Source organism: Prinia subflava, chromosome 18, assembly GCF_021018805.1.
Source record: "Prinia subflava isolate CZ2003 ecotype Zambia chromosome 18, Cam_Psub_1.2, whole genome shotgun sequence".
Taxonomy (NCBI): Eukaryota; Metazoa; Chordata; class Aves; order Passeriformes; family Cisticolidae; genus Prinia; species Prinia subflava.
The window spans coordinates 10,947,029-10,970,716 of record NC_086264.1 but is presented as its reverse complement, the minus strand read 5'-3'; the positions used below and the strand labels follow the sequence as shown (position 1 = coordinate 10,970,716).

At 41.5% G+C, this 23,688-nt stretch overlaps 1 protein-coding gene across 1 annotated transcript; it reads right to left on the bottom strand.

The window, feature by feature from the left end:
- Positions 1 to 504: 504 nt before the first annotated feature.
- USP38 (ubiquitin specific peptidase 38) lies at positions 505 to 16,599 on the bottom strand. The gene is made up of 10 exons (XM_063414987.1): positions 15,643 to 16,599; positions 14,232 to 14,367; positions 10,741 to 10,870; positions 10,386 to 10,487; positions 8,629 to 8,787; positions 8,160 to 8,353; positions 7,528 to 7,621; positions 6,591 to 6,697; positions 4,183 to 5,524; positions 505 to 1,000 (listed from the first exon to the last, which is right to left on the bottom strand). The coding sequence occupies exons 1-10, from the start codon at positions 16,325 to 16,327 to the stop codon at positions 839 to 841; spliced, it is 3,111 nt and encodes a 1,036-aa protein (XP_063271057.1). The 5' UTR covers positions 16,328 to 16,599; the 3' UTR covers positions 505 to 838.
- Between the last annotated feature and the right edge of the window lie 7,089 nt (positions 16,600 to 23,688).

Below are 23,688 nucleotides of genomic sequence, written 5' to 3'. Positions count from 1 at the left end.
AAAAATAATTGACTACTAAGACATTTTTCTCAGCTTTTGCAGCCTCAGAGAGTTTGAGTTACAGTACTGCAAGGCACATACAGAATCTCTTCCTTTCCAATCCTCAGTAGATATATTCCCTGAAATAATTTTAAAATCCTCAAAACAATTAGAAATGCTACAAAGTTAACAATTTCTATTTAAAAACACTGCTCTTACACAACATGCACTTTTTTGGATAACAGGTTAGCAAATATTTATAAATTTTCTCTTTTCATTTACACTGGAAATGGAGTGAATAATTTTTAACCTGGAAAGTACTGTATCATGTCACAATTAAGTTATTGCCTTCATTACAAATTGCATCATCTCTGAAAATCCACAAAGGTATTGTATTTGAAATATTATTGAAAATAAGCAGTGGGTGAGAGACTACAGATGCAGTTGAGCCCATGTGAAAATGGGTTTCCACATAAAGCAATACCAGCAGAGTAAAAATGAACTTTCTTCATTCAGTGGATGAGGACAAGAGGAACTGATGTAAGTGCATTTTGTTCAGTTTAATGCAATGTCACTAGCATTTCCTTAAAAAAAAAAAAAATCTTAATTTTCATGTTTTTGGGCAAGCATATCTTACTACGAAAGCAACCGAACTTTTAAGAGGTAGAGGTTTTTTTTTCCATTATGCTCTTATTTATTTCAAATAAAACATCACCAAAATAACAACACCAATCTTTGCTTTTTGGACAAGGATCGAGTCTCAACGCCTGCTACGACATCTGACAGAGTTCAGCACTTTATTTGTCCCCAGCACTACGAGGCTGCTTTGGAACCAGAGAATTCCACGTTGTTTTGGGAGTCAAAAAACCAATCTACCAACGGTACTGAACCCGCCCCCTCCTCCTCCTCCTGTGGGCCCGCAGCTGCCCGGGGGATCGTTGTCATCAAATCCATTGGGTCGGAAAGAGCAAGAGGCTGAGGCAGCTTGAAGTGCTTGAGTTCGAGCACTAAGCTCTTGCTCCTGAAATGAAAGAGTAAAGAGAATTAAAAAAAAAACAAACCCCAACCCGCCGTGTCGCCCTTGGCGCTAATTTCTAGTGGATGGCTTCAAGTTGAACATCCACAGCCAGTCTAAGATGGAGAGTGTGGCGTAAGTGAAACAAAATTAAATCAACCTGAGCTCATGCTAAAATTGTATTTTAGAGCAACAAAAATGAGACTGCTGATGAGCAGGTTTTGATAAATGTTTCACATGAATTTTCATCCTAGCAGTTTTCAGATGCTCTCGCTCCTGGTAGCAAAGTTGAAAGGTAAAACCTTTAACACAACATTAATTACTTTAAAGACACTTTCTAATTCGACTCAATCAACTGCATAGATTAACAATATACTCAGATAAAAGGCCATAAGATGGACAAGCTATCTAGTGTCTATTCACTGCAGCTTTTCAGCATTCAATATATTGCTATGCTGTTACAACTTAGCCAGACTCTGTAATTCTCAAGCACTTCATAAAAATGGAAAATGCACCTGCACAAGTGGAAGGAACATGAAAGCTCTGCCTCCTGCCAGCTGCTTTTTCAGCTGAATGCTCTTGGGGCTTCTGAAGACATCCAAGCAGGGGATGAGCACAGGCTTTTCCTTCATTACACACAGCATGCACTGCTTTGTCTCTGGCCAAACAGCTCAATAAACCCCGCAGCAATTCTGTGCCTTCAGGACACCTTTCTCAAATTGGCCAAGAGCTTCAGAAATTGAGGGGGAGAAGGCAGGAGTTGGCTCTGGAAGGCTAACAGGAGAAGACAGAGGATCTGCCAACAACCTGAGAGTATTGCAGTGCTGGAGTCATACTGATACTGCCCATCACCACTCACCTCCCTAAAGGCAACGGCAGCAAACTTTAAAACAGGATTTTATTAACTACAGGGTCACCTTCATTTCCTCCTGACTGTGTTATACCACCACGAAAGCACCAAACTGAAGTCGTGTCCAAATACTTTCACAGCGCTCAAAGTATTCCTTGTGATTTTAAATTATTTTGTCCTTTTTAAAAACATGACCTAAGTGTGAAACTATTGTACACTACTAAGGACTGAGATTCACACTCATTTTCAAAATTATGTAAGATATTTGGAGGACACTGCCTACACAGATGTGCTGGCCATATTCCTGAAGATAATATTATGCTATTTCCAGCAGTATGTAGAGACAGAGGTATCTGGCTAACTCTGACACGCCAAAAGCTAAGTAAGTTTACTAGCAATAATAAGGAAATATTAAAAACTCACTGGTAGTATCAGAAATCAACTGCAGATCTTGATTAAAATAGCATAAATAGCCTGTTTAGTTGAAAAACTACACTACCAAAGTGTTTAGCTTACAGCACTGGCATTTTTACCAGCAATAGCCTTATTTTTGAAAATGTTCAATGTTTTCAGATTATTATATTTATTATATTTATCCCAACAAATACTAATTAGTTAAATAAAACTAAACAGTCAATACTGTTCTCTGGACTCAGAATAATGCAGGGCACTGCCCCTCTTGCTTTCCACTTGTTCCCAGAAAGGGTTTTTAAATTTGTTTTAAATGGAGTGGGAGCTACCCATATTGCAGGTTTAGTTATTTATACTGAAAACATTTATGTTTACCATGTAGTTAACTGATATGCAATAGCAAAACAAAAACAGTAAGATACAGAATTCTTTGGAATGTGTCTTCTAAAAATTAAAGGCTTTCTCAGCATAGAAAAATGTATTTTTAACTTGGCTGGAAAACATTAGTTTAGAACTCTGAACCAAAGTGAAATATGGCATCTTAAAATTAGAATAAACTAATTCAGTGAATCACAGTATTAGCATTAATTTGAGAAAAACAATAAGCACTTGTAATGAGCCTCAATTAAAATGAGAAAAGATCAGGAGCTCAGAAACTGAGATGAATACAACACTACAAAGAAAGGCAATACTGAAGAATTCAAAAGTGAAAGGTAGGTAAAGATGTAGAAACAAACAAACAACACTAGAAAGCAAACAAAAATAATATGCCTGGAAAATATTTTTCATTTTGAGACGATTACAATAAAAAAAGGAAAAAACCCACCAAATAGGGCAAGCAGTAATGATTTTAAACCAAACAAGGGTAGAGTTAGGCTAGAAAAAAGGAAAAAAGGAATGAATTTTTTAAGAGGGTGGTGAAGCACTGGGGGCTGCCCAAAGAGGTGGTAAATGCCCCGTCCTGGAAATATTCAGGGCCAGGCAGGACGGGATTTGGAGCCATTCTGTGATTCTGAGATCAGAGCCTGCTCCAACAGAAGCCAAGAGAAAGTCAAGACAAGATGTGGCAAACAAGCAAAGACAGACAGGACATAAATGCTTCAACCACACACCTTGAAAATAGCAACAGAGGTGCAATTTAAGCTCTCAATTTTCCTGTTAATGTTTGTGAAATACCTGCAGCAGATTTTCCACAGTGAGATTTAGCTCATTTTCTCTAAGTTAAATTTACCCAGTTCTTCTAAATTTGAGTTGACCTATAACCCTTACAGGAACTACTTAACCCATCAAAGAGCAAACAGTAAAATGTATTTTTACTCCTAGAATGTCCAAAAATAGCAGCAATGCTCTAAGAAAAACATATTTAAGTGTGAAGAACATTATTTTTTGAACAGAAAGCAAAAGGACTGCCACAGGTAGGTGAAGTTCTAACAGCACAGGGAGAGTGTTGCTGGCAGGGAAGAGAAAATGGAATCCAGCCACCCACTTCTGGTCATTTCATCATTTCAGGTGTTCCAGCATTTGGGGAAGCACAGTTTTGTAAGTAAAACTTCACTACAAATGAAAATGCACTAGTAAGAACTTAGACGTTTTTAAGTAAATTTAAGCCACTCTTAATTTAGTAAAGGCAATGAAAGTTTCAACTGTTTGAAGCTCTATGGTCTGGAATTACAAGTGGTTAAATGACCTACACAAACATCTCAAGTCAAAGTTTAAACTGAAATGAGTTTATGCCATTTTCCTGGACATTCCCCATCTAACAGTGACAACCTTCCTATGAAACCTGTCCAGCAACACCAAGATGAAGCCAGACTGGTGATTTATAAGGTTAATATAGCAGAATACTTGAAAGCTACCTTGTTCTTTCCTTTGGACTGCCTCTTGTGAAGCTTAAGGAGACACCCCTTACACAATATTTCCATCTTACCTGCAAGTACAGTTTGTTATCTTTTGTAATTGCATCCATGAGGTCTTTTTGTAGAGGAGGGTCTCCATTTACCCAGAGGCCATTTGCTGGATTGGTGTTGAAGCCACAGGTGCTGTTCTGCTTTTTGTAAAACAGAACATAAGCAGTGTCCTTTGGAAATCTACTGGTGATTTTCTGGACTGACTGAAATGAGGTAAACGTCACTCTGCTGTCATTGAATAAAAACCACTCTCTTGGCATCTCAGTGTCCAGCTCATTTTCTACAACAGTGCAAGGACTCTCCTCTGGAAACAACTTATCCTGAGGAGAAACTAAAGAGAGAGCTGTAGACTGGTGACAGAGCCCTGAAGGCCCCGAGCCACTAACATTTCTGGCATATGAATAATAATGTCCACTCTCAGAGGATACACCAGAATGCACCACCACAGAGCTCAACACATAGGGCACCAACTGTGGGCAGGTCACCTCCTCAGCACCTGAGGGCTTCAGTTTTTTAGCAAGGTTTTCTCCAGTGTCAGAAATCTCCACACCAACAGACCAGCCTCCCGAAACAACAGCCAAAGGGGACGTTGCTCTTTTCACTGGCAGTTCCAATACAAGTGGCAGGGAAACATTGTCCAGGATTTTGCGCCTTATGTGACACTTTGGATCGTAGGAAAATCTCAAAAGAGTGAGAATGAGGTATTCAGGTTCCTCAATGATTTGCATAGTTTTTTCAGCATTCTGTAGAGAGGCACACTTTTCACAATAATACTTATTGTCTCCACTAAGGATCTCAGGTGCCAGGAAATAATTGAGTAAGTCCGTAACTGACAGGGTATTTTTACCTACTAGACTCTGAGATATATCCCCATTATTTTCCACTTTGAGTTCAGAAATGGTGGTATTCTCAGAGCTTGGCTCACTAGAAAAATCTTCTATGGTTCCTTCATTCACTATTGTGCCACATCCACGATTTACTTCCAAATTATTGAGAGGTGTTTCTGCAGCAGGACTGGTTGCTAAAGTGTTACTTTGCACCATGTAGTCATCTTTCACTTCAGAGTGTTCCATGCATTTTGGATCAACATTCTCTAAGGAAGTTGGAGGACAGAAAGCCAAAGAGAGATCTGTGAAAGCCTCTTCCTTTTGAGACATACTTTTGCAGTTCAAACAGCATATGTTAGTCTTTAATTTTCCTCCAAACATCTTCTCTATCAGAGTTCTTTCCTCACTTCCCATACAAGGTGCTTCAGTAAATATTTGTGATTTATGGACAGCTTCTTGTGCCTGGGACTCGTCAGTCATTTCAGAACTCTTGGCTGAAGACAATGCTTTCAAAGTTCTCTCTTCTTCATGCAACCTGAAGACAAAGAAAAATAAATCCAAGTAACTGTGCTATTTTCCAAATATTGCCACGCTATTTCAGACTTTCTTTCCAGCTAAAAAAATACAGGTGGTTAAGTTGCTAGAAGTGTCTTACACTAAAAAATCAGTTTGTTATTTTTTATGCAAAGCTGAACTATAGAGGTCTGCACTATCCAAAACAGAGTACAAGAGGGAGAAATGCATTTATTGTGGGCCTCACTATATATAACACAACACAATGGATATATTGAAAGAACTGGCAAGCATTTAAAAAACCAATGTTTTTATTATTTACCATCACATTGTGTTAATAAATCAGCTCTTGAGTTGACTGGTTCTGTATGTCAGACTTTGTAGAAGAAAAAGTGGCTATTTGTCTACTGCCAGACTATTTCCAAAGAAAATGTTAGAATTCTGCAGCCAGGAAAGTTAAGAAACTACAGCAAGAAAACCAAAAGAGAAACCCAAGACATGGGGAAAAAAATAAGAGAACACTATTTCACTACTGAGACAAATTTCTCCAGAAGAGGAATATGCCTTAAAGTAAAATTGTTTAAGCCCCATCTCAGCAAGCCAAAAATAAAGATGGTTATTAATAAATTTAGGTATTACTGATTTATGTCTGCCACAGTTCATTTGTTTGCTTAATTAACTGGTTATAAAGACATGTACACCTCTTTGTGATTTATGTGAAACACAGCTGTCTTACCAACATGAAATTCAGAAGCACAACTAAACTGCTTTCAGCAACCACCACAACTTAACAACAGCACCACAACTTGAACATGACACCCGTGTTTAGATTTGTAAAAATGGCACATTATTACCACCATAATCTGTTTTCAATTATGTGAATCAAGATGGCATCCAGACCTCACCACAGACAGAACCCATGAAGAAAAGTGGTTCACAAACCATAGAGAAAAGCAGAGAAAGAGGAATGGGGCTGAAAATTCCTGATCCCCACCCATGCAGTGGAGCTGTTACACAGCTGCTCCTGAGAGTTCAGCTTTATCTGCTGAGGCTGAGGATTCATTCCCATTATTGGGATATAACCATACCTGTCCAGCAGGAATCTGAGATACTCCGAGCAATCCTGCTGGGATCGAGGGGTGAACCACGGTGGTCTGGAAGCTTCAAAGAAAATTCTAGGAGCATAGGCCTCCCTCTGTTCAAGTGAGAGAACAGGGTATACAAGAACTATTTTAAAAATTGGTTATATTATTTTAATGTTAACAGCTGAACTTTGGACTACATTAGTCCAGAGCAGCTGAATTAAATACATGGTACAAACATTTAAACAGCTTAATCATATGAAGGGAGAGCCATTAATTTTGTAGCAATCACCTCTAGTACAAAGATAAAAATAGTTTATCCTGCTGGCAAATATTAATGTTTAGTGAGTGCAAGCCAGTTTTATGCATAACAGCAGCTACTGTTCTTGTTGGTGAGTTAAAAAACCTGTTTTTAGTACCTCCTGTACTTCATAAGTACCCATTTATTGTGAAGCTGAGTCAGCCTCATCCCCTTCACAAGTTTATTGCTGTTATTCAAAGAGTACAGGAGTGTCTCGTGCCTTTCCAGCAGTAGCAAAATATTTCGAACAGCTAATAATGTTCACATTAGAATTTGAACTAAAATAAAATTAAGTGTAAAAATGGCTGAAGAAGGTCACAGTTTACCCTACAAAGATACACAAAATCAGTTTGCAAATCAACTCAGGTCTTGTTTGGATTTTCTCATTCTTGCTTCTCAAAGAAAAAGCTATCACTGCCTATTTACAAAAACAACAAAACACCAACATCTTCCCCTTAGAGAAATGTGGATTTTCTAAGTCCATCCACACCATCTGAGCATTTGAAGACAGACTCATTCCCATACCAAACTATAATATTTACACTTGATGTGGCCAAGAGGACTCCCATAGCATCATGTTTGTTTCTCAATTTTAGTATATAGATCTGGGCTTAAAGAAAAGCAGATGGAAAACTGACATACCTGGGTATGGGCCAAAAATGCAAAAAGATGCTGTAACTTTCTCATCAGGGAATTACAGCCATTTAGATTCAGAGATAAAACATGTCTTCTGAAACTGAAATTAAAGAGAGACACATCAGTTTGCTTGCTAGACCTCTAACAACACAGCTATCATTCCAGCTCAGATAATTATTTCAAATTGAAAGAAAGCTAAACACGTAACACTTCCCTTTAATACTGGAATTCTGCTTCAGTGCAGATATAAAATTACTGTATGCTAAGAATTAACACTGTAAAATACCTGTGTCTTTAAACATTTAAATGAGTAGGAATGGCATACAGAAATACAGTTTTTAACACCCTTCCAGATTGTAACAAAAGCATCTTTAATTTTTTTTACAATACAGCAGTGAGCAAGGACAGTGAGGAAAAAAAGACTTGTTTTTTGACACTGAGCAGAAGGATCAGGATTTTTAGTGGTTAAAATTGCAGTTTCCAGAGCTGAACTTGAACACAGCAATCAGCAACTGAGTGCAACAAAACCCACTTAGCTGTAGCAAGCTGAGACACCCCAGGATATATTCTGTGAAAATCAAGAATGCACTAACTGCAAGAATTATTTGCAATGAAAAGAGCTGTTAAGAAGCACTTACTCTGTAGCCATAAAAAGTGCCTGAATAACACTGTTCATGTAGCAAGTATTTCCTAGATTTATTAGGCCTGTCTTCCCCGTCTCAGATTTCCCAGAAAGTCTAGATAAACAAGATGGCAAAGAACTGGATTGAGAAGTCCAGGCACTCTGACTGAGGATCAGCTTGATCTTCTCTTCAGTGGGTTTGGGCATATCCTACAAGAGAAACATTTAAAACACTTAAGAGATGTTTTAAAATGTGTTTCTATAACAGGTCCTGCCATTCGGTAGTATTGTATCTCCCCAATCTTCTCCTTCAAAGCTTTATATTTATTTTATATTTCAAACAGAGGATTGACATGAGATTATGTGGTTAGTTCTTTTCTCCACGTGGAAGCTCCAAAGAATTTGGATCTGTGGAACTACAGCTTCACATCTGGGAAAACAAAATAACCCCACACCATTCCATGCTCTTAACAATCCTAATGTACCTTAATAGCTTCCAGAATGGGTTCATAGAGCTCTGGAAATCCTGAATAATGGTACATCATGCAGTGTATCAGCTCAGTCAGCTGCATCAAAAAGGCTGTGCTGGAAGGCAAACCATCTCTCTTGAAGGAGTGAACCAAACTGACCACGTGTGGGACAATCTGAATGGCAAAACAAAGAAACAAAAAGGTGTTAATTGCATTTTCTCTTTTTTTTCTTCTACTGAATACTTCATTAAACTTCATTGATTTATAAATGCCACAGGGCATTTGGCATTTGCAATTTTGTTATTAAATAAGCAGTGGTTGAGAAACAATGACTTGAAAAACATATGCTATTCTTCAAACATGGAAATTTTCAAGCAGCAAAATTAATTATTCAATGCTGTCTAGCTCACATAGCAAGTTTTAAAAGGAACTTTATGAATTTAGAAGGTGAATGCTAAGGCTTTAAATGGGCAAGTGTCCAAAAGTACTCATCTTATTAAGGATGTTAATCACCAACATTTTCCTTTTGTGCCACCACCAACAGTTTAATATCTTGTTCTGATTTCACAGATACGGTTTTTAAAACAAACCTCTCTATTTTCGTTTAACAGAATCTAATTTTTGGACCCACGAGCCAATGACCACATTCCTGCTACTCCTACAAGAAGGGGACTGACCCACAGCTCCACCTAGTGAGGCAGCCCAGCTCCACAAACCACGAGCGTGTCATTAAACATAATGAGCTGCAAGTTTAATCTACCTAAGACAGTTCAGATTCAGGACTACTTTAAACTGGGTCAGATTAGAGTCAGAAATGTTTACTTCATCTCCTTCTTCTTCTTCAGCACAGCTCTCTACTTTTAAATGCATGAGACATTAGCCTTAAGACATCAAGCAGAAATTTATTTCAAAGCAATGGACAAAGAGTGAAGGAGTATTTATGTTTTGAGCATATTCAAAGCTTTCAATTGTGACTCAAATTTCTATCCTAAGACAAGATCAGGGCAGTGGAGAAACTTCAGACACCTCTCTTTAAAAAGATAAGGGTCATGAGTAAGCCCTTACTTTAAAAAGTAAAGGGCATAAGGCAACTCTGACATTAAACACAGGGTTTGACATCCCTTCAGAGCCTTGGGGACAGCTCAGAAAATGTGCCAGGCTGTGACTAACAAATCTCAGACATTTCTCCTAATCTTTAAGCTGAACACCAAGTGTGGGAACACCCTGCTGTATTTAATACAAACAGTCACTCATGCCCTCCCATCTATGACTTTAAAAATGAAATGTATTTTGAAAAGGGGTCATTAAATTGGTGACCTTTAATTTGTCCATGAGCATTGACACAAACAGCAGAGCTTTTTAGAAGTGAAGTACTTCGTGCTCTCATGAGCCTATTGAGGGTAACCAGGTTATACAGAGCAGATAATCTGTTATCTGTTTTCCCCAGACAGTTGTCCTCAAAAATCTACTTTGCTGCCCAACTTTATCAGCCAATTTCACACACATTAAATGGATTTATGGATTTCCAGAAGCACGCAGTCAAAACGTGGTGCCCACACACTGCTGCCAGAAACAGGTTGATACAAGGAAGGACAATGTTTGCTTCCAGCTATAGATGAAGTGGTTGGATCTGGAAGCTGAAAAGGTTTCCACAGGAACCTGATTCCAGGATCTTCCACCAGACAAAATCCAATTCTGCTGCTCTTTACCCCCAGAAATCACACAGTGAGGGACATTTCAAAGCACTGCAACACAGTTATTTAGCAACTCACCAAATGAAAAGCTTCTGGAGAATGCTGGAAACTAAGTAACATGTGGGAAAGGACAGCAAGGGCACCGGGCCTCACTAGAGGAAACCAGAGTCGATTAAAGACCTGAAAAAACCCACATTTATTTCAGTGAATCTGCAAAGCAAAAATTCAGTAAACACAAAAACGAGTCTTCAAGCACACAACCATTTGAAACAGACAAAATCACTACATGAAGTGACAGCTACAGATGCATTTATATCATATTTGCAGAGTAAGAAGACACTGCATGGTACAACAAAGAGATGTTACACAGTTGCATCGCTGGTAGCAATTCTTTTCCCTGTCCCTCAGTTCTGAATGCCCTTTTCCAACGTACCAGCTCGATCTTAAGCAGAGTGACATCAATGAGGATGGTGAATTTCTGCACTGCAGCCAGTCCTTTCAGCAGTGCAATCACCCACGTTTCCACGTGCTGAGCCAGGGGCCAGGACAGCCAGTCAATCATTCTGCAAGGCAACAGGAGAACAAAAATATAAAAAAACAATATGCCACTAACTTTAATCTCGACAAAACCCAGATTATTACCTTGCTATATTACATGCTTTTCAATAGGACTCACAGTAAGTAATGCAGGAATGTTAGGCAAGTGGTAAATTAATATTATATCTCCTTTCCTCAAGATGTTAAATTCAAACGTTTATCCTGAGCAACGTTTCCATCTATCTTCTAAAACAGAGAATCAAAACCAAAGGTGCAAACTGTTTTTGTCTGCAAAGAAATAACCTTAACCTAGAAAAAGACCCCACAACTCACAGTCCAATCATCTTCCAATCTTCCCATCCCTGATTTTTAGGCTTGATATTTTTTAGCAATGTCAGAAACATTTGCACAGCTAACTTAGGCCTAATGACAATATATTTTGTTTTCTTAACTGCTTAGACAAGTATTCTGTAGAGCCCTACATCAGAACCACTACTCTAAAACATCTGACTGTTAATTGAGTTAATGATTTGGAGAGCAGAAAGCAAAGCCAGAAGAGGAGACAGCAGTGAACTTGCAGACCTACTTGAGACTGTCCCAAAAAGCATCAAATCTTAGACCTGGTGGGTGAATTTCAGGTATTTTGGTTGCATTTGCTTGGTTTCTGCTCTGTTGCAATCAGTGACTGCATTTTTAATACAAAGGCAGATACTAGGATGAGCCATGATGATCATGAATATAAACAAAGGATGCTTTTTTGGGTTTGACTAGATTAAGAGAACCTTAAGAGCCTCAAGAGGATCTTCTGCCTTACACCACCCTAAAATCAGCAGGTCTTTTACCCATGTAAGGACAGCATTTTTGACTTCTTTGAAGAGAAAAAAAAATATTTGTGCAACCTCAGACAGTAATTTCTTTCATGAAACATCATCTTCACTACATCAAAGAATCTGGCAGCTCAAGTGTGAACCCCTCAGATTAGGAAAAAAACCCCAAAATAGCAACAGAAGGTCCTCAGACTACCTGGTACCCCCAACAAATTACAAGTCTTTTACAGGATTTTTCATTGTTTTCCAATAGGACAGAGCACCTGGTTATGTTAGGAGTTTTTCTCAGCAAAATTTTCAGTTTCTCTTTACAAAGATATTTGAGTTGAAGCACCAAAAAGCATTACACTTGTCAGGATCCTGAATACAGCCTGAATACATTTCCTCCTAGAGCTCTGAAAAAAACTCTTAAAGTAGCCATATATCCTCAAAGAGGTTCAACAATTTTCTGCTTTTCCTCACAGGTGCTTCAGGTAAGGTTTCACAAGACAACTGAGTCAATAAAATCTCAAGCCAAAAGCCAAATACCCTTTCTAACACGATCTTGTGTGTGATGTACTGCCCTCTCTGAACAAACTCTATTTATGAGTCTGTGAAATATAAATTATTTACTACTCTGTGCTCAACTTTAGACAGACTCTGCAGTGCCACAGAAGTCACACTTTGGAAGGGAGCACCAAAGTCTCTAATTTACAGTCACCAAAGCTCTGCTGACTCTCCTCAGACTGTGCCTGGAGTTCTGCATCTCCTGGGAATGCTGCAAGCCTGGTGACAGCACTGTCATTTGGGGCTCCAGACATTCCAGCTGCATTAACCTCTTCACAACTGCAAAGGGTTCCCAGAGGTAGAAACAGAAACTGGATGCAGTTTTGACATGAGAGTGGCCAGAAACAAAACCAACAGTGTTCCATGGAACAAAACTAGAGGCTCTCAAGAGAGACTGTTACCTCAAAGAGTGAACTAAGCAAGTAAAGTTGTCCTTTCTTTTCAACAACAAGAGAAAAACTCACCCACCACATGGCTGGTGCCAAAACAAAAGCACTTATTTGATAATAACAGCTCCTACTGAAAACAAAGCTCAGCACTGCATTACTCCCTAAGCAGGGGCACACAGAGAAGCTGTTCTCAAGCTACACTTATGTATGATCACACAGTCTTGATGCTGAAATGCAATATAAATGTTAAAACTACACCAACTTGAAAATTAATCATTACTGGCAAATTAGCAGCATTTCCAAATCCTGAATTTCCCAGCTCTGACTTTTAGACTGGGCACACAGCTTTGCTGAAATCTCTTTGGTCAAGGAGATTCTTTTAAAGTCCCTAAACAATAAGTCTCACCCCAAACTGTATTTCTAATGCTGCTTCTTTTCATCATGTTTTTGACTGAAATACAGCTTCTAAACTTACTGTAAGCACAAGGAATGTTTGCAGTGTGAGAAAGCCCCCAGTACTCCACCAAGATATTCAAGCACTAAACTACATGAATGCTTAAGTATGACACTACACTCAAATGGATGTACTTAAAAGTAATAATAATGCAGACACTGAACTCTCAGTTTAAGGCTTCTTAAAAGTTATTGTTTAAACAATATAAATTTCTCCTAATCCCCTGTTTAACTCCATTACCCATTTTCCTACCCTTCAGTGCTCAGTAACAGCTTCTTCAATAGGGTTTAAAAACCCTTCAAGGTCTTCATCTTCCTCTCACAATCATCTTTCTGCATCATTATTATTCACATACCTGAAGACTGAACCAAGATTGCAATCTGAATCCCAGCCTGTTTACACTGCTACTCATCTCCACCACCTTTATCAAGGTTAGATTAGTGACAAACATAATATGCAATTGCTTTTACATCATTCCTACTCCTCTATCATTCAAAGAACATCCAAAAAAGAACATAGGAGGGTTTGAGTGAAAAGGGTAATAGAGGATATTCTCTGTGATGCCTACTAAAAAACCATGATGATATCTAAGCAGAAAAAAACCCCTCAAAACTAAGCAGTAAAACTCTTTGTGAGCTGTGTCCTCCCTTCAGAGCAGAAGATGATGGTTAATACCATCACAGGAGAATGCTACCCTGCTGCTTGGAATAGCAGAAAGGTTCATCTCCTGAAAACAAGGCCATGTTTCTCAGCTTGACTGTAAACCCTACAAAGTTTCCTACTTATGCCACCTTCCACAAGGCAGGAGAACTCACTTAAGATGCCATCTAAGAGGAACACAGGTGCTTCCTCTTAGTTTGTATTTAACCCTCTTTATCAACCCCAGCAGGGCTGGAGAATGAAGCCACAACAGCAATGAAGGCAGCAGCCTTAAACTGAAACCATGCCAGTAACATCCACAGCATCATATATACGTGTATATATACATATATATATATCTCCTTAAACCTTACCATGCCAAAAAGCATGACATGGAACACAACCTTAAAAGTTCCTCCTTTTCATGCTTTTGTTTGGGTTTTTTTTTAATGGAACCTAAGTAACAAACAACTTGAAGAAAGGCAAGATGAAGAAAGAGCCTCTTTCCTCCCTTGCCCATGAAAAACATTACCTGCACAGAGCTTGAGTCATACTTGCATCTTTGACATTAGGATCTGTGGTAAGGCTCCTGATGAGTACTGTGATCATCTGCAATGGTATGTGCTGTACAAGACTTGCCAGTGCAACAGAGGGTTCAAATGAAGTATCTGTAACAATTGAACACGACATCATGTAAGGCACTAAAAAGAAAAAAGTCAGTTTTATGTTCTACCCTTCACCGTAGTTTAAAAGTGACATAAATCTATCCTACATTTTGCATTCTACTATCACAAACCAAAGCAAAATTAAAATGTATCAATGAATTCAGGACAATGAACAGCAGTGAATTACAAACTCCTTTAGTTCATTTCATATCCATGCAAGAAAGCAACAATCTCCCAACTTCCTCCACCTCCACCCTTAGTGGCATTGAGAAGCAGGCTTTGTATTTTCCTAAAAAGAAGTACCATAAGTTGTTTATTATACTTCATGGTAAGCCTAGGAATTTAGTGCAGCCGGTATTCCTGACATCCTATGTCAACAACTCTCTGCTAACCACACCACTCAGGGCAAAATGCAATGTTAAGTTTCCCAGGTGCCTCGACAGCAAAGGCACTTTCCAATGGGAGCTATTACAGCACTTCACAGATTCCAGAAGGCAGAAAGGACCTGTTTACAACCACATTTCTCTTACTCAGGCACTGGATGCTTCCTAGAATTTTATATATTGCTTTGACATATATTACTCATTTGTATTTATAAATCCTAATTTGTTAAACTGTTCCAAGGAGCAAGAAGGAAGAGCAGCTTTTCACTGAATAACAGAATTGTGTTGGAAGGGACCTCTGGAGATCATGCAGCCCAACTCCTCTGCCAAGGTAAGGTCACCTGGAGCAGGTAACACAGGAACACACCCAAGCAGGGCTGGAATGTCTCCAGAGGGGGAGACTCCATGACCCCTGGGCAGCCTGTTCCAGTGCTCTGCCACCCTCCATTTAAACAAGTTCTTCCTCATGTTAAGGTGAAACTTGTGTTTTAGTTTATGGCCTTTGCTCCTTGTCATGTTGCTGGGCACCACCATGAGTCTGTATCAACTTCTTGGCAACAGCCTTTGAGCTATTTGCATGCATTTTACTACTGATAGTTTTAAATTTTTCTGAACAGGGCACCCAAAACTTCATTTCAGTATATAATTTAAAGGAGGAGTTCTTCCAAGGAGTTCTTCCAAGCACCATCCTGCTCTGCAACAAAATCAATCACTATTCCTCCTCTAGCTTTCGGGGCACGGGCCGGATATAAAAAAGGGTTTGCTTTCTCAACAGCCAAGAAGTTGCATCGTAGAAAGCAGTGGCGAAGTGAGAAAGGCAGGTGAAGCCTGCAGCCGCCGCTCTAAGGCTTTTCCTTTTCTCGGGATAACCTCTGCCCCCTCTGCTCCCGCTCACCCGCGGCGGAGATGACGGCGAACAGCTCCTGCAGGGAGGGCAGCAGCGTGTCGGGCTCGGCCTTCCACACGCTCCTGAGCAGCGCGCTGACCTGGGTCACCTGCGACACGTAGAGGCGCAGCTCGGCCTCGCGGGTGCCCTGGCTCTGGAAGTGCGCGATGCTCCGCACCAGCTGCTGGCAGAAGGCGAGCGACAGCTTCCTCCCGCGGGGCAGGCACTGCGGGAAGTCGCCCAGCAGCTGGCACAGGCGGGCGCAGAGCGGCGGCGCGGGCCGCTCGCACACCAGGCGCAGCGCCTCCACCTGCAGCAGCTCGAAGAGCTCCAGCACCGACGGGCAGCTCATGATGAGGCGCAGCCCCGCCTGGATGTAGTCGAGGATGGCGGGGTCGCGGTTGCTCAGCTCGCCGTAGCCGCGCTGCAGGAGGCCGAGGACGAGCCCGCGGTTGAAGAACGCCTCGAACTCGGCGCGGTGGAAGCGGCCGTAGGCGTCCAGCACCTGCCGCCCCACCTGCCGCTGGAAGGGGTCGGGGCCCTGCAGCACCAGGCGGGTGCCGAGCGCGAACATGGCGCGGCACTGCGCCTGGCTCAGCGGCGTCTCGGCCGACTCCACCACGCGCCGCACGATCACCCGCTTCAGCGGCAGCGGGTGCGACGAGCTCACCAGCCCCTCCAGGATCTTGTCCATGGCTCCGGGCGCATCGGCCGAGCGGCGGCGGCGGCGGGCCGGACCAGGCCTCGGCGGGGGCCGCCGCCGCCGCCGCCTCCCCGCGGCCCTCTCGCCGCCCTGCCGCGCAATGCCGCCGCTCCCTCCGCGGCCCTCGCGGCTCCTGCCCGCCCCTCGCCCGGGCGGCGGCGGCCCCGGCCCCGCTCCCCGGCCCGGCTGAGGCGACCGCGGCGGACGCGGCCGAGCTCCGGCCCCGACCCGGAAGCGGAGCCGCGCGAGCGGGAAGCCGGTCCGCAGGGGGCGGGTCGGCATCGCGCAGGCGCCGGCTTAGCCGCGGCACGCCCCGCCCCCCGCGCGGACGGCGGCCAATGGCGAGCGAGGGCGGGGCGGGGGCGGGGCCCGATCGTGAGGGGGCGGAAGGGCCGGGGCGGCGGGAAAGGCTCAGAGGGGATAAGGCTGCGATAGGGAAAGGCTCGGAGCGGGAAAGGCTCGGAGCGGGAAAGGCTCGGAGCGGCCGCACGGGAGGGGTTGGAGTGTGGGGAGAGATTCCGAGAGCCGCGGAATTCAGAGCCGGCGCGGGTTGTGCTGCTGTCACCTGTTCCCCTACGCACACAAGGTCCCGCTCCGCCCGCCCTCACGGAGAGACTCTGGCGCGTGAGGCGATGGCCGCCCGCTCCCGCGCTCGGCCTGCGTGCACAGCCCATCCTGCGATGTGTGTTTATTGCTTCAGTTACCGCTCATCCTTGCTTTAGTTATCGCTCGTTTTTGGATGCTTGTGACCAGCAGCACTTGCTCAGAGAAGCCCTTGCTGTTCAGCAGCGCTCTGACAGAGCAGCAGTTAATGCTGTTGGGAGGGTGTTGCTTCATTTCTGACCCAGTTTAGCTCCAGTTTCCAACAAGCAAATCTTGTTAATGTACCTTGCATTTTCATGTCACTATACATTTTCAGAATAAGTGAAAAAAAAAAAAAAAGTCCTGCAAATTACGAGGACTGAATATTATCATACAGTCATGAAATCTGGAATAGTTTGGCTTGGAAGGGATCTTAAAGGTCATCTGGTTCCAGTCCCCCCTGCCATGGGCAGGGATGCCACTCAGTACATCACTTTTCTCAGAGCTCCTTCCACCTTGTCCACATTAGCTCTTTGAGAACTAGGTAACAAGAAAGGTCACAAATTGAATTAAAACCACCATTGCCAGTGAGCAAACTGGAGACCAAGCTCCACTCACTCAAATAAAATCCTTTAGGCCAGCTCGCTGGTGACATAAGCTGGGTGTGCTGGCAAAGCCTTCTTGATTTGCTGCTTCTCAAAACAAACATCTTCATACAGGTTGAGCAATACCTGTAATTCAGCATCAGGAGAGGATGGAAAATGAGCCTAATTAATCCCTGGTAGTATTTGAAGTGGAGCAGGTGCAGAGCTGGAGCTTAGGCTGACAACAGATACTGTTGAATTAAGAGTAGGAAAAAAGGCCCACAAACCCTGCAGGGACAGCTGTGAGATACTACAGCTGTCAAATAACAAAACATGAAACCAAAAAGTTCAGACATGGCCTGGAAACTGAGCCCTCTGTTGATAAAATATTTCAATTGCTCAGTTAAACAGCTTAGATGACGAACTTTGCTCCTCTGTCCTTCAGTTTTCTGTTTGCTCCTCACAGATGTGAAGTCTGGTTCTAGAAACCACTGTGCAATTACGGAGTCATTACAGTCCAGTATAAAGTGTGTTAATCAAGGGCTTTTTTACAAGAACTTTTCAAAGGTCAGAGGCTGTTACCACCAACATCTTAACTATCTAAATTGTGTTTATACAGTGTGCTGTATTGGACTGATATCTAAATGAACTACTTTTTTGTTCAGAAGGACTTTGTTGTAAACATAAATAAAAAATTAACCTTGAAGAAGGTGCTAGATTGTGTAGCTGTGGAACTTAATGCTTTGCCTTCTGTGATCCGGACTAGGAGTATTTTAATTTTCTTATGTTTACTAGTATGAACCTTTTTTTTTTTTTTTTCTAGCCCTGTTTATGGTGAGTTCTGAAGCCAGAAGAGGAGAATTGGAGACCACTCAAGATCCAAAACAGAACTCAGAAAGAAAAAAGCACTGAAATCAAGTTGCCAGGGACACATGCAGAGACCTTATCTGGGCAGAGAATCGTGGAGAATGGAAGGAGAAAGGAAGTTTGGAGGTATGAAAAGCTGCAAAGATGCTCAGGTATATTGATGAGAAGGAGAATAAAGCAGAGGAAAGGGACAAAGGTGGGGTGGTAAGGCAGGCTCGTGGGGCACATGATGGAGTAGGAAAAGCAGAGGGATGATGAGTGAAGCAGTTGCCACAAATAGGGAAGCAAATGTGGAAGAGCTGCAGCAGTAATTTGAAAAGCTGCAGACATATGGGTGATTTTCAGGAGCAGGCAGATACGGGGAATGCTGAAAGCATGAGCAGCTGCAGATTAGCAGGATCAGAGGCTCCTGTGAGCCAGGGGATCAGAGGTCTAGCAGATTTTCCCTTTGTTTACATAGCAGTGTGGATGGGAGGGGAGGCAGTGCCTGCTGCTTGGGGAACAGCCTCCCTGCCAGCCTGGGACGTTCTGTCCAGCAGCCCAGTCACAGCTGTCACTGTGTAGATAAAACAGGTTCTTCCCAAAAACCCCAGGAAGGTCTGAACATCCACAGCCCCCATAAAAATTAAAATTGATAGCTGGAGGTGTATAGTTCAAAGGAGAGCAAGGTAATTCTAGTAGAAAAGCTTGAAAATAGTGATTTTATTTGCATGCAGGTGACCAAGTATGCATGGTCCTTGTTTAATGATTGTATTTCAAGTGATAGAGCCAGCAATGAAAAACAAGTGGTTAAGTGTTAGGATATTTGGTTGAGTCACTGAATTGCCTGTGACCTCAGAGTCACCTGAACTGTGGGGGTGATCCTAATTACAACCTTACTATTAGATATGCAATTACCAATCTATAATTATGTGCTAAATTTTAGAACACTGACTGTTCCTCTGTTTACAGTGAAATCTGGCACCTAATGTTGCTAAATGCAACAAAATTAAAAATAAATTCATTCTTTGGTGAACAAAATATATTTTTAAATACTTGCTCTGAGAAAGTGTGTAAAACACCCAGTCATGTTTCATGAAAAGTGATGATTCTTGTTAAATACTAATTACCCTTACTGTGAAAAAGCACAAATAGCAGCAGAAGGTTAACCATGGTGGCATCTCTGTGCTAACTCAACAATCTTAAAGACAGGAAGGCAAAAAGGAAACTTTTTACCAAGAATCCTGGATTATTATCCAAGCGAAGGGGAGGTTGAATGACAGTCCCTTTGACCAATGTGGTTGAGAGGTGGGAATGCCACTCTCCAATCCACGGTCACCTTGCTAAAAGTATATAATAGGTATAATAAACAAAGCAGGAGATTCTGCCTCCTGCTTGCTGCTCTCCATAATTTGTGCTAAATGTAGTGTAAGACAGGCAGCAGGAGACAGGGGGGATGAGGAGCAGGCTTCTCTTTCCAGTCACAGCTTGCTCTCAGAAGTGTCACCGTGACACAAAACTGGTCAGCAGCTCCTGGGCACTACCTGTGGCTCCATATCGACTCCAGTGGTGGCTGAATTAACTGCAGGGGTGGTATCTGCCAGGTGCAGAGTGGCAACCAGGTGCTTGAGAGCACTGTAAGGTTCAATTAGATAATGTTTGCTAACTATTAATTAAGTGGTTTAAGTTTGAAAGTATTGATTAGAAATGCCTGAATGTTGAATCATCGTGTTCTGGTTGTACACTGCCCAAAGATTCATTCAACCAATGAGCAACAAGGCAGAGGTTTATTTATCCAAAAATCAAGACAGCACAGCATGCAGCTCAGTGCCTTACTGAAACCTGTTATCATGATGCAATTATTTATTTCTGAGGAGAGGAGCTTTCATTTGACAGAGCTGTTTTGCCTCCTGCAGATACAATCTGTCATGATTCAGTTTTGCATATATAATATAAATATATTTGCCATGTCAAGGAGCAACATCTGACTGAACGTGGCTTTATTTCTGGTTCTGTATTAGTTTTTCTCAGTTGTAAAAGAGAGATATTGCAGGGATTGCATTTGATATTCAAGACCTGTGCAGTAATTGCCTTGAAAGCGAGGAGCACCCGTAGCTTCAGACAAGGAACTGCCAATTAACAGCCGTGATTAAAGGCTGCAGTCCAGCCATGGTGGGAGATCTAGGTAGGCTCCTTAACATTTCTGTGGCAAGAATCTGTATAATCTCAACATTAGGCTGAGGCATGAAGAAAGTTTAAGGGGACTCAGGCCACTGTGGATTGTGGGGCCAGAAAAGTGATGTTTCAAAAGGCAAGGATAGCCACGTGAGATAAAAGAATTGACAGTATCTGCTACTGCAAATTTCCAGGAATAAGAGGCATCCCTGTGATTCAGCATGGCTCAGATATATTTTGGCTGAAAAACTGTGTCTCAACTCAGGCTTCTTTGCCAGATACATCTGCTCTGTCTCAGTAAGGGGTTCAGCTGGTCCACTGTGGTGTGTTTTGTATTTCTTTCTTTTACTCAAAAGGATAACTGGCAAATCTTTACACAACATCCTTCTCTCAAATCTCCCTTACATGAATAAACAGTACTGGAAACTCAGCTGTGCATTGGACTCTCCTTGTTCTTCACTTTGTGAGGTAATTCTAGAATTTCAGCAGTGAAGTCTCACAGTGCTCAGGAAGGTTTAAGGTCCTTAGACATTCACAGCTATAACCCAGAGGCAGTCCATATGCCAGCTTTGTGTTTCCCCAGTATGAAGTGCATAACTTTTCCAAGCCCTGACAATATAAAAAGTGAACTTTTGGTGGCTCCATATCTCCCTTCTCTTGCATTGCACAAGATGTTCACAATAAATGTCCCAGATTTTAAAGCTGACATAAACTCCTTTATGTTTGAGATGTGTGAGCCTAGATGTTTAAATATAGAGAATCAACTAAGTTGTGCCAAAACCCCTCAAATTTGTGCAGTCCTTTATTTATTTTGCTTGTGCAAATGCTTACTTTGCATGCATAAATTTGCAATACAAATGCAACTTGAGTGTGTTCATATGAAAATGTGGCATTATGTAGGATTTTATGTGCAATGATACATACTATTTTCAGGGAATAATTTGTGATGGTGATCATCTCTTTCAAGTACAAACCGCTCTTAAACCCAGAAAACCAAGTCTCGATGAAGAGCTTCATTTGATAAATGATACATTTGATAAAATTCAGATACCTGCTGAGGAAATAGCCTGTTTATAGAAATAGAGTTATACATCAACCCAGCTATCTGACAGAAAGTAATAAAAGTTGATTGCCTGCAAGGTCATCTGTGACTCAGAAATTAGACGGAATACGGACTGTGGAAGTCAGCTGTGAGGCTATGGCAGAGAACAATACAGACTTGATTGAATCTTCCCCAAAAGATGTGTCAAATATCACACCTTTCTCAAGAAAGAGGAGACTCAGTAGGTGAAGAAAATATCAAGCATTCTACTTCCTTGCATAGCACACACAACTGACTTAACAAGTTTTTCGTGATGTGATAGTTCTAAATTTTTTGTGAAATGTTCAAGAGTTACACAGGCATCCAAATAGATACATATTCTAATTTGTAAAAATATGGCAGCATGCTTCACTTGGAAAAGTAGCAGGTTTAGCTTAACTTAGACTGCTGTTTCTTTTATCAGTTTTTAATGAGACACTTGGCAGAACCAATACTGAAATCCTTATAGCTGTTGGCTGACACACACAATGTCTGCTGCTTAATGAAGGAGTAAATTGTATCATAAATCTCCTATTTTTATTGCTGTTTCTTTGTATGAGGAGTGCAAATCACCTTTCAAACTTACAGATTTCTGCTTTCTCCTTCTTCATATATTATCTATGTATATTGTAAAGGATACCATAAAAGGATGTAATTTACCCAAGACCAAATATCAAAGATGCTATCACATCTTCTGGTGATATATTTTATAGATGACATTTGGTGGAATAATTGAGGAGACCAAATGCACATTATCATTAAAAACAAGTTCAAAAATACATGGGGAAACCAGAAAAAAAAAAAAAGTAGAAAGCAAAGTTCCACAGAATAAAATGTTTATTCCTGAGAGATTTGCCCATGGCTTGATCTGTGTGTATTTTAAAAGATTCATCTTATTGGAGTCCATTGATTTTCAAGTATTACAAAATCTATGCATCCTGTGAGGATCTCTGTGTACCTTTACTAGTTGTTACCTTACATTTATAGCACTTCTCTCACTAATCCAGCATTTTGGCATGTCTGGAACCCTTTGTCCTGAGCTAATGAAACAAAATGTTTCAGTGTATGCCTGCTAATGTGGCACAAAAGAAATCTCATTATTTTCAGTGAGACTTCTCTAAGACTGAACTGGTTATCATTGCCTGGGCCTTTGCTGTTCTGCTGATGTGTGCAGACTCCTCCAAAGTGGAATAATTTACTGTGCCTTGCATCTTGGCTGCTGCTTCTCTTTTCTGGGGGGAAGGAGGGAGTGGTGGTGCTTGTTGTAAGTTTGTTTGATTTTTAGTAGCATCCATAGAGTCTATATTTCCTCTTACTTCCATTGTGCTGTTCTTACCACTGGTCAAGCTTCATCCATTTCATGGGCTGCACAACTTCATTTGTTCTGATTATTTTGCCAAAGATTAAGCCTTGGTTTTCCCAGCTTCTGAGAATTTTGTTCCAGGTAATAACCATGATTTTCCTTTCTCCACTTAAGCCACCAATGGGTTTGTCTCTTGTACATCAGTCACAAATATCTCTTGGCATCTTTTTTTTTTTCCTTATTGTCTCTGTTTAAAAACATGCTGCTTGGTTGTGCTCACGATATTCTGACTTAGTAAACACTCTGTGTTAAAAATGTCAGACAGAGATCCCTTTTATCCTCAGTCATCCCTGTGACTGCATCTAACCTTCCCTGGGTGGTGGAGACACCAGCTTATTCCCACCTGAACCTGCCACAAATAATAAATAAAGCAATAACAAGCAAAGCAATTCATGGAGGCACAGCTGAGCTGCTGCTGCTTGTGGCACTGGAATTCAGCTGCCACCAGTTCAAGTATCTCTGTAGTATCCTCTGCTGGGAGGTAGGTAGGTCCTTCATTTCCCAGAGAAAATCTGTTTTATCACGTAATTCATTGGGTTTCAGAGCCCACCATCAGGGTCATGGCATTACATCTCTGAAATCTGCACCTCTTGTCAAATCCAAGTGAAATCAGCATTTTATCCTAATGCTTGTGATGAGGAAGAGGAGGCCAGACACAGGGACATGACAACACATTCCTCCTTTCCTTGTAAATCTAAGAAAAAGTGTCTGACTTCCAGCT

Excerpts from the sequence above, each read along its gene's own strand:
- USP38 (XM_063414987.1), bottom strand. The coding sequence starts at position 16,327 with ATGGACAAGATCCTGGAGGGGCTGGTGAGCTCGTCGCACCCGCTGCCG. Across the intron at positions 14,368-15,642 it reads CGCCGTCATCTCCGCCGCGG|ATACTTCATTTGAACCCTCT; the intron begins GTGAGCGGGAGC and ends CAATTGTTACAG. Across the intron at positions 5,525-6,590 it reads CTCAGATTCCTGCTGGACAG|GTTGCATGAAGAAGAGAGAA; the intron begins GTATGGTTATAT and ends CTTTGTCTTCAG.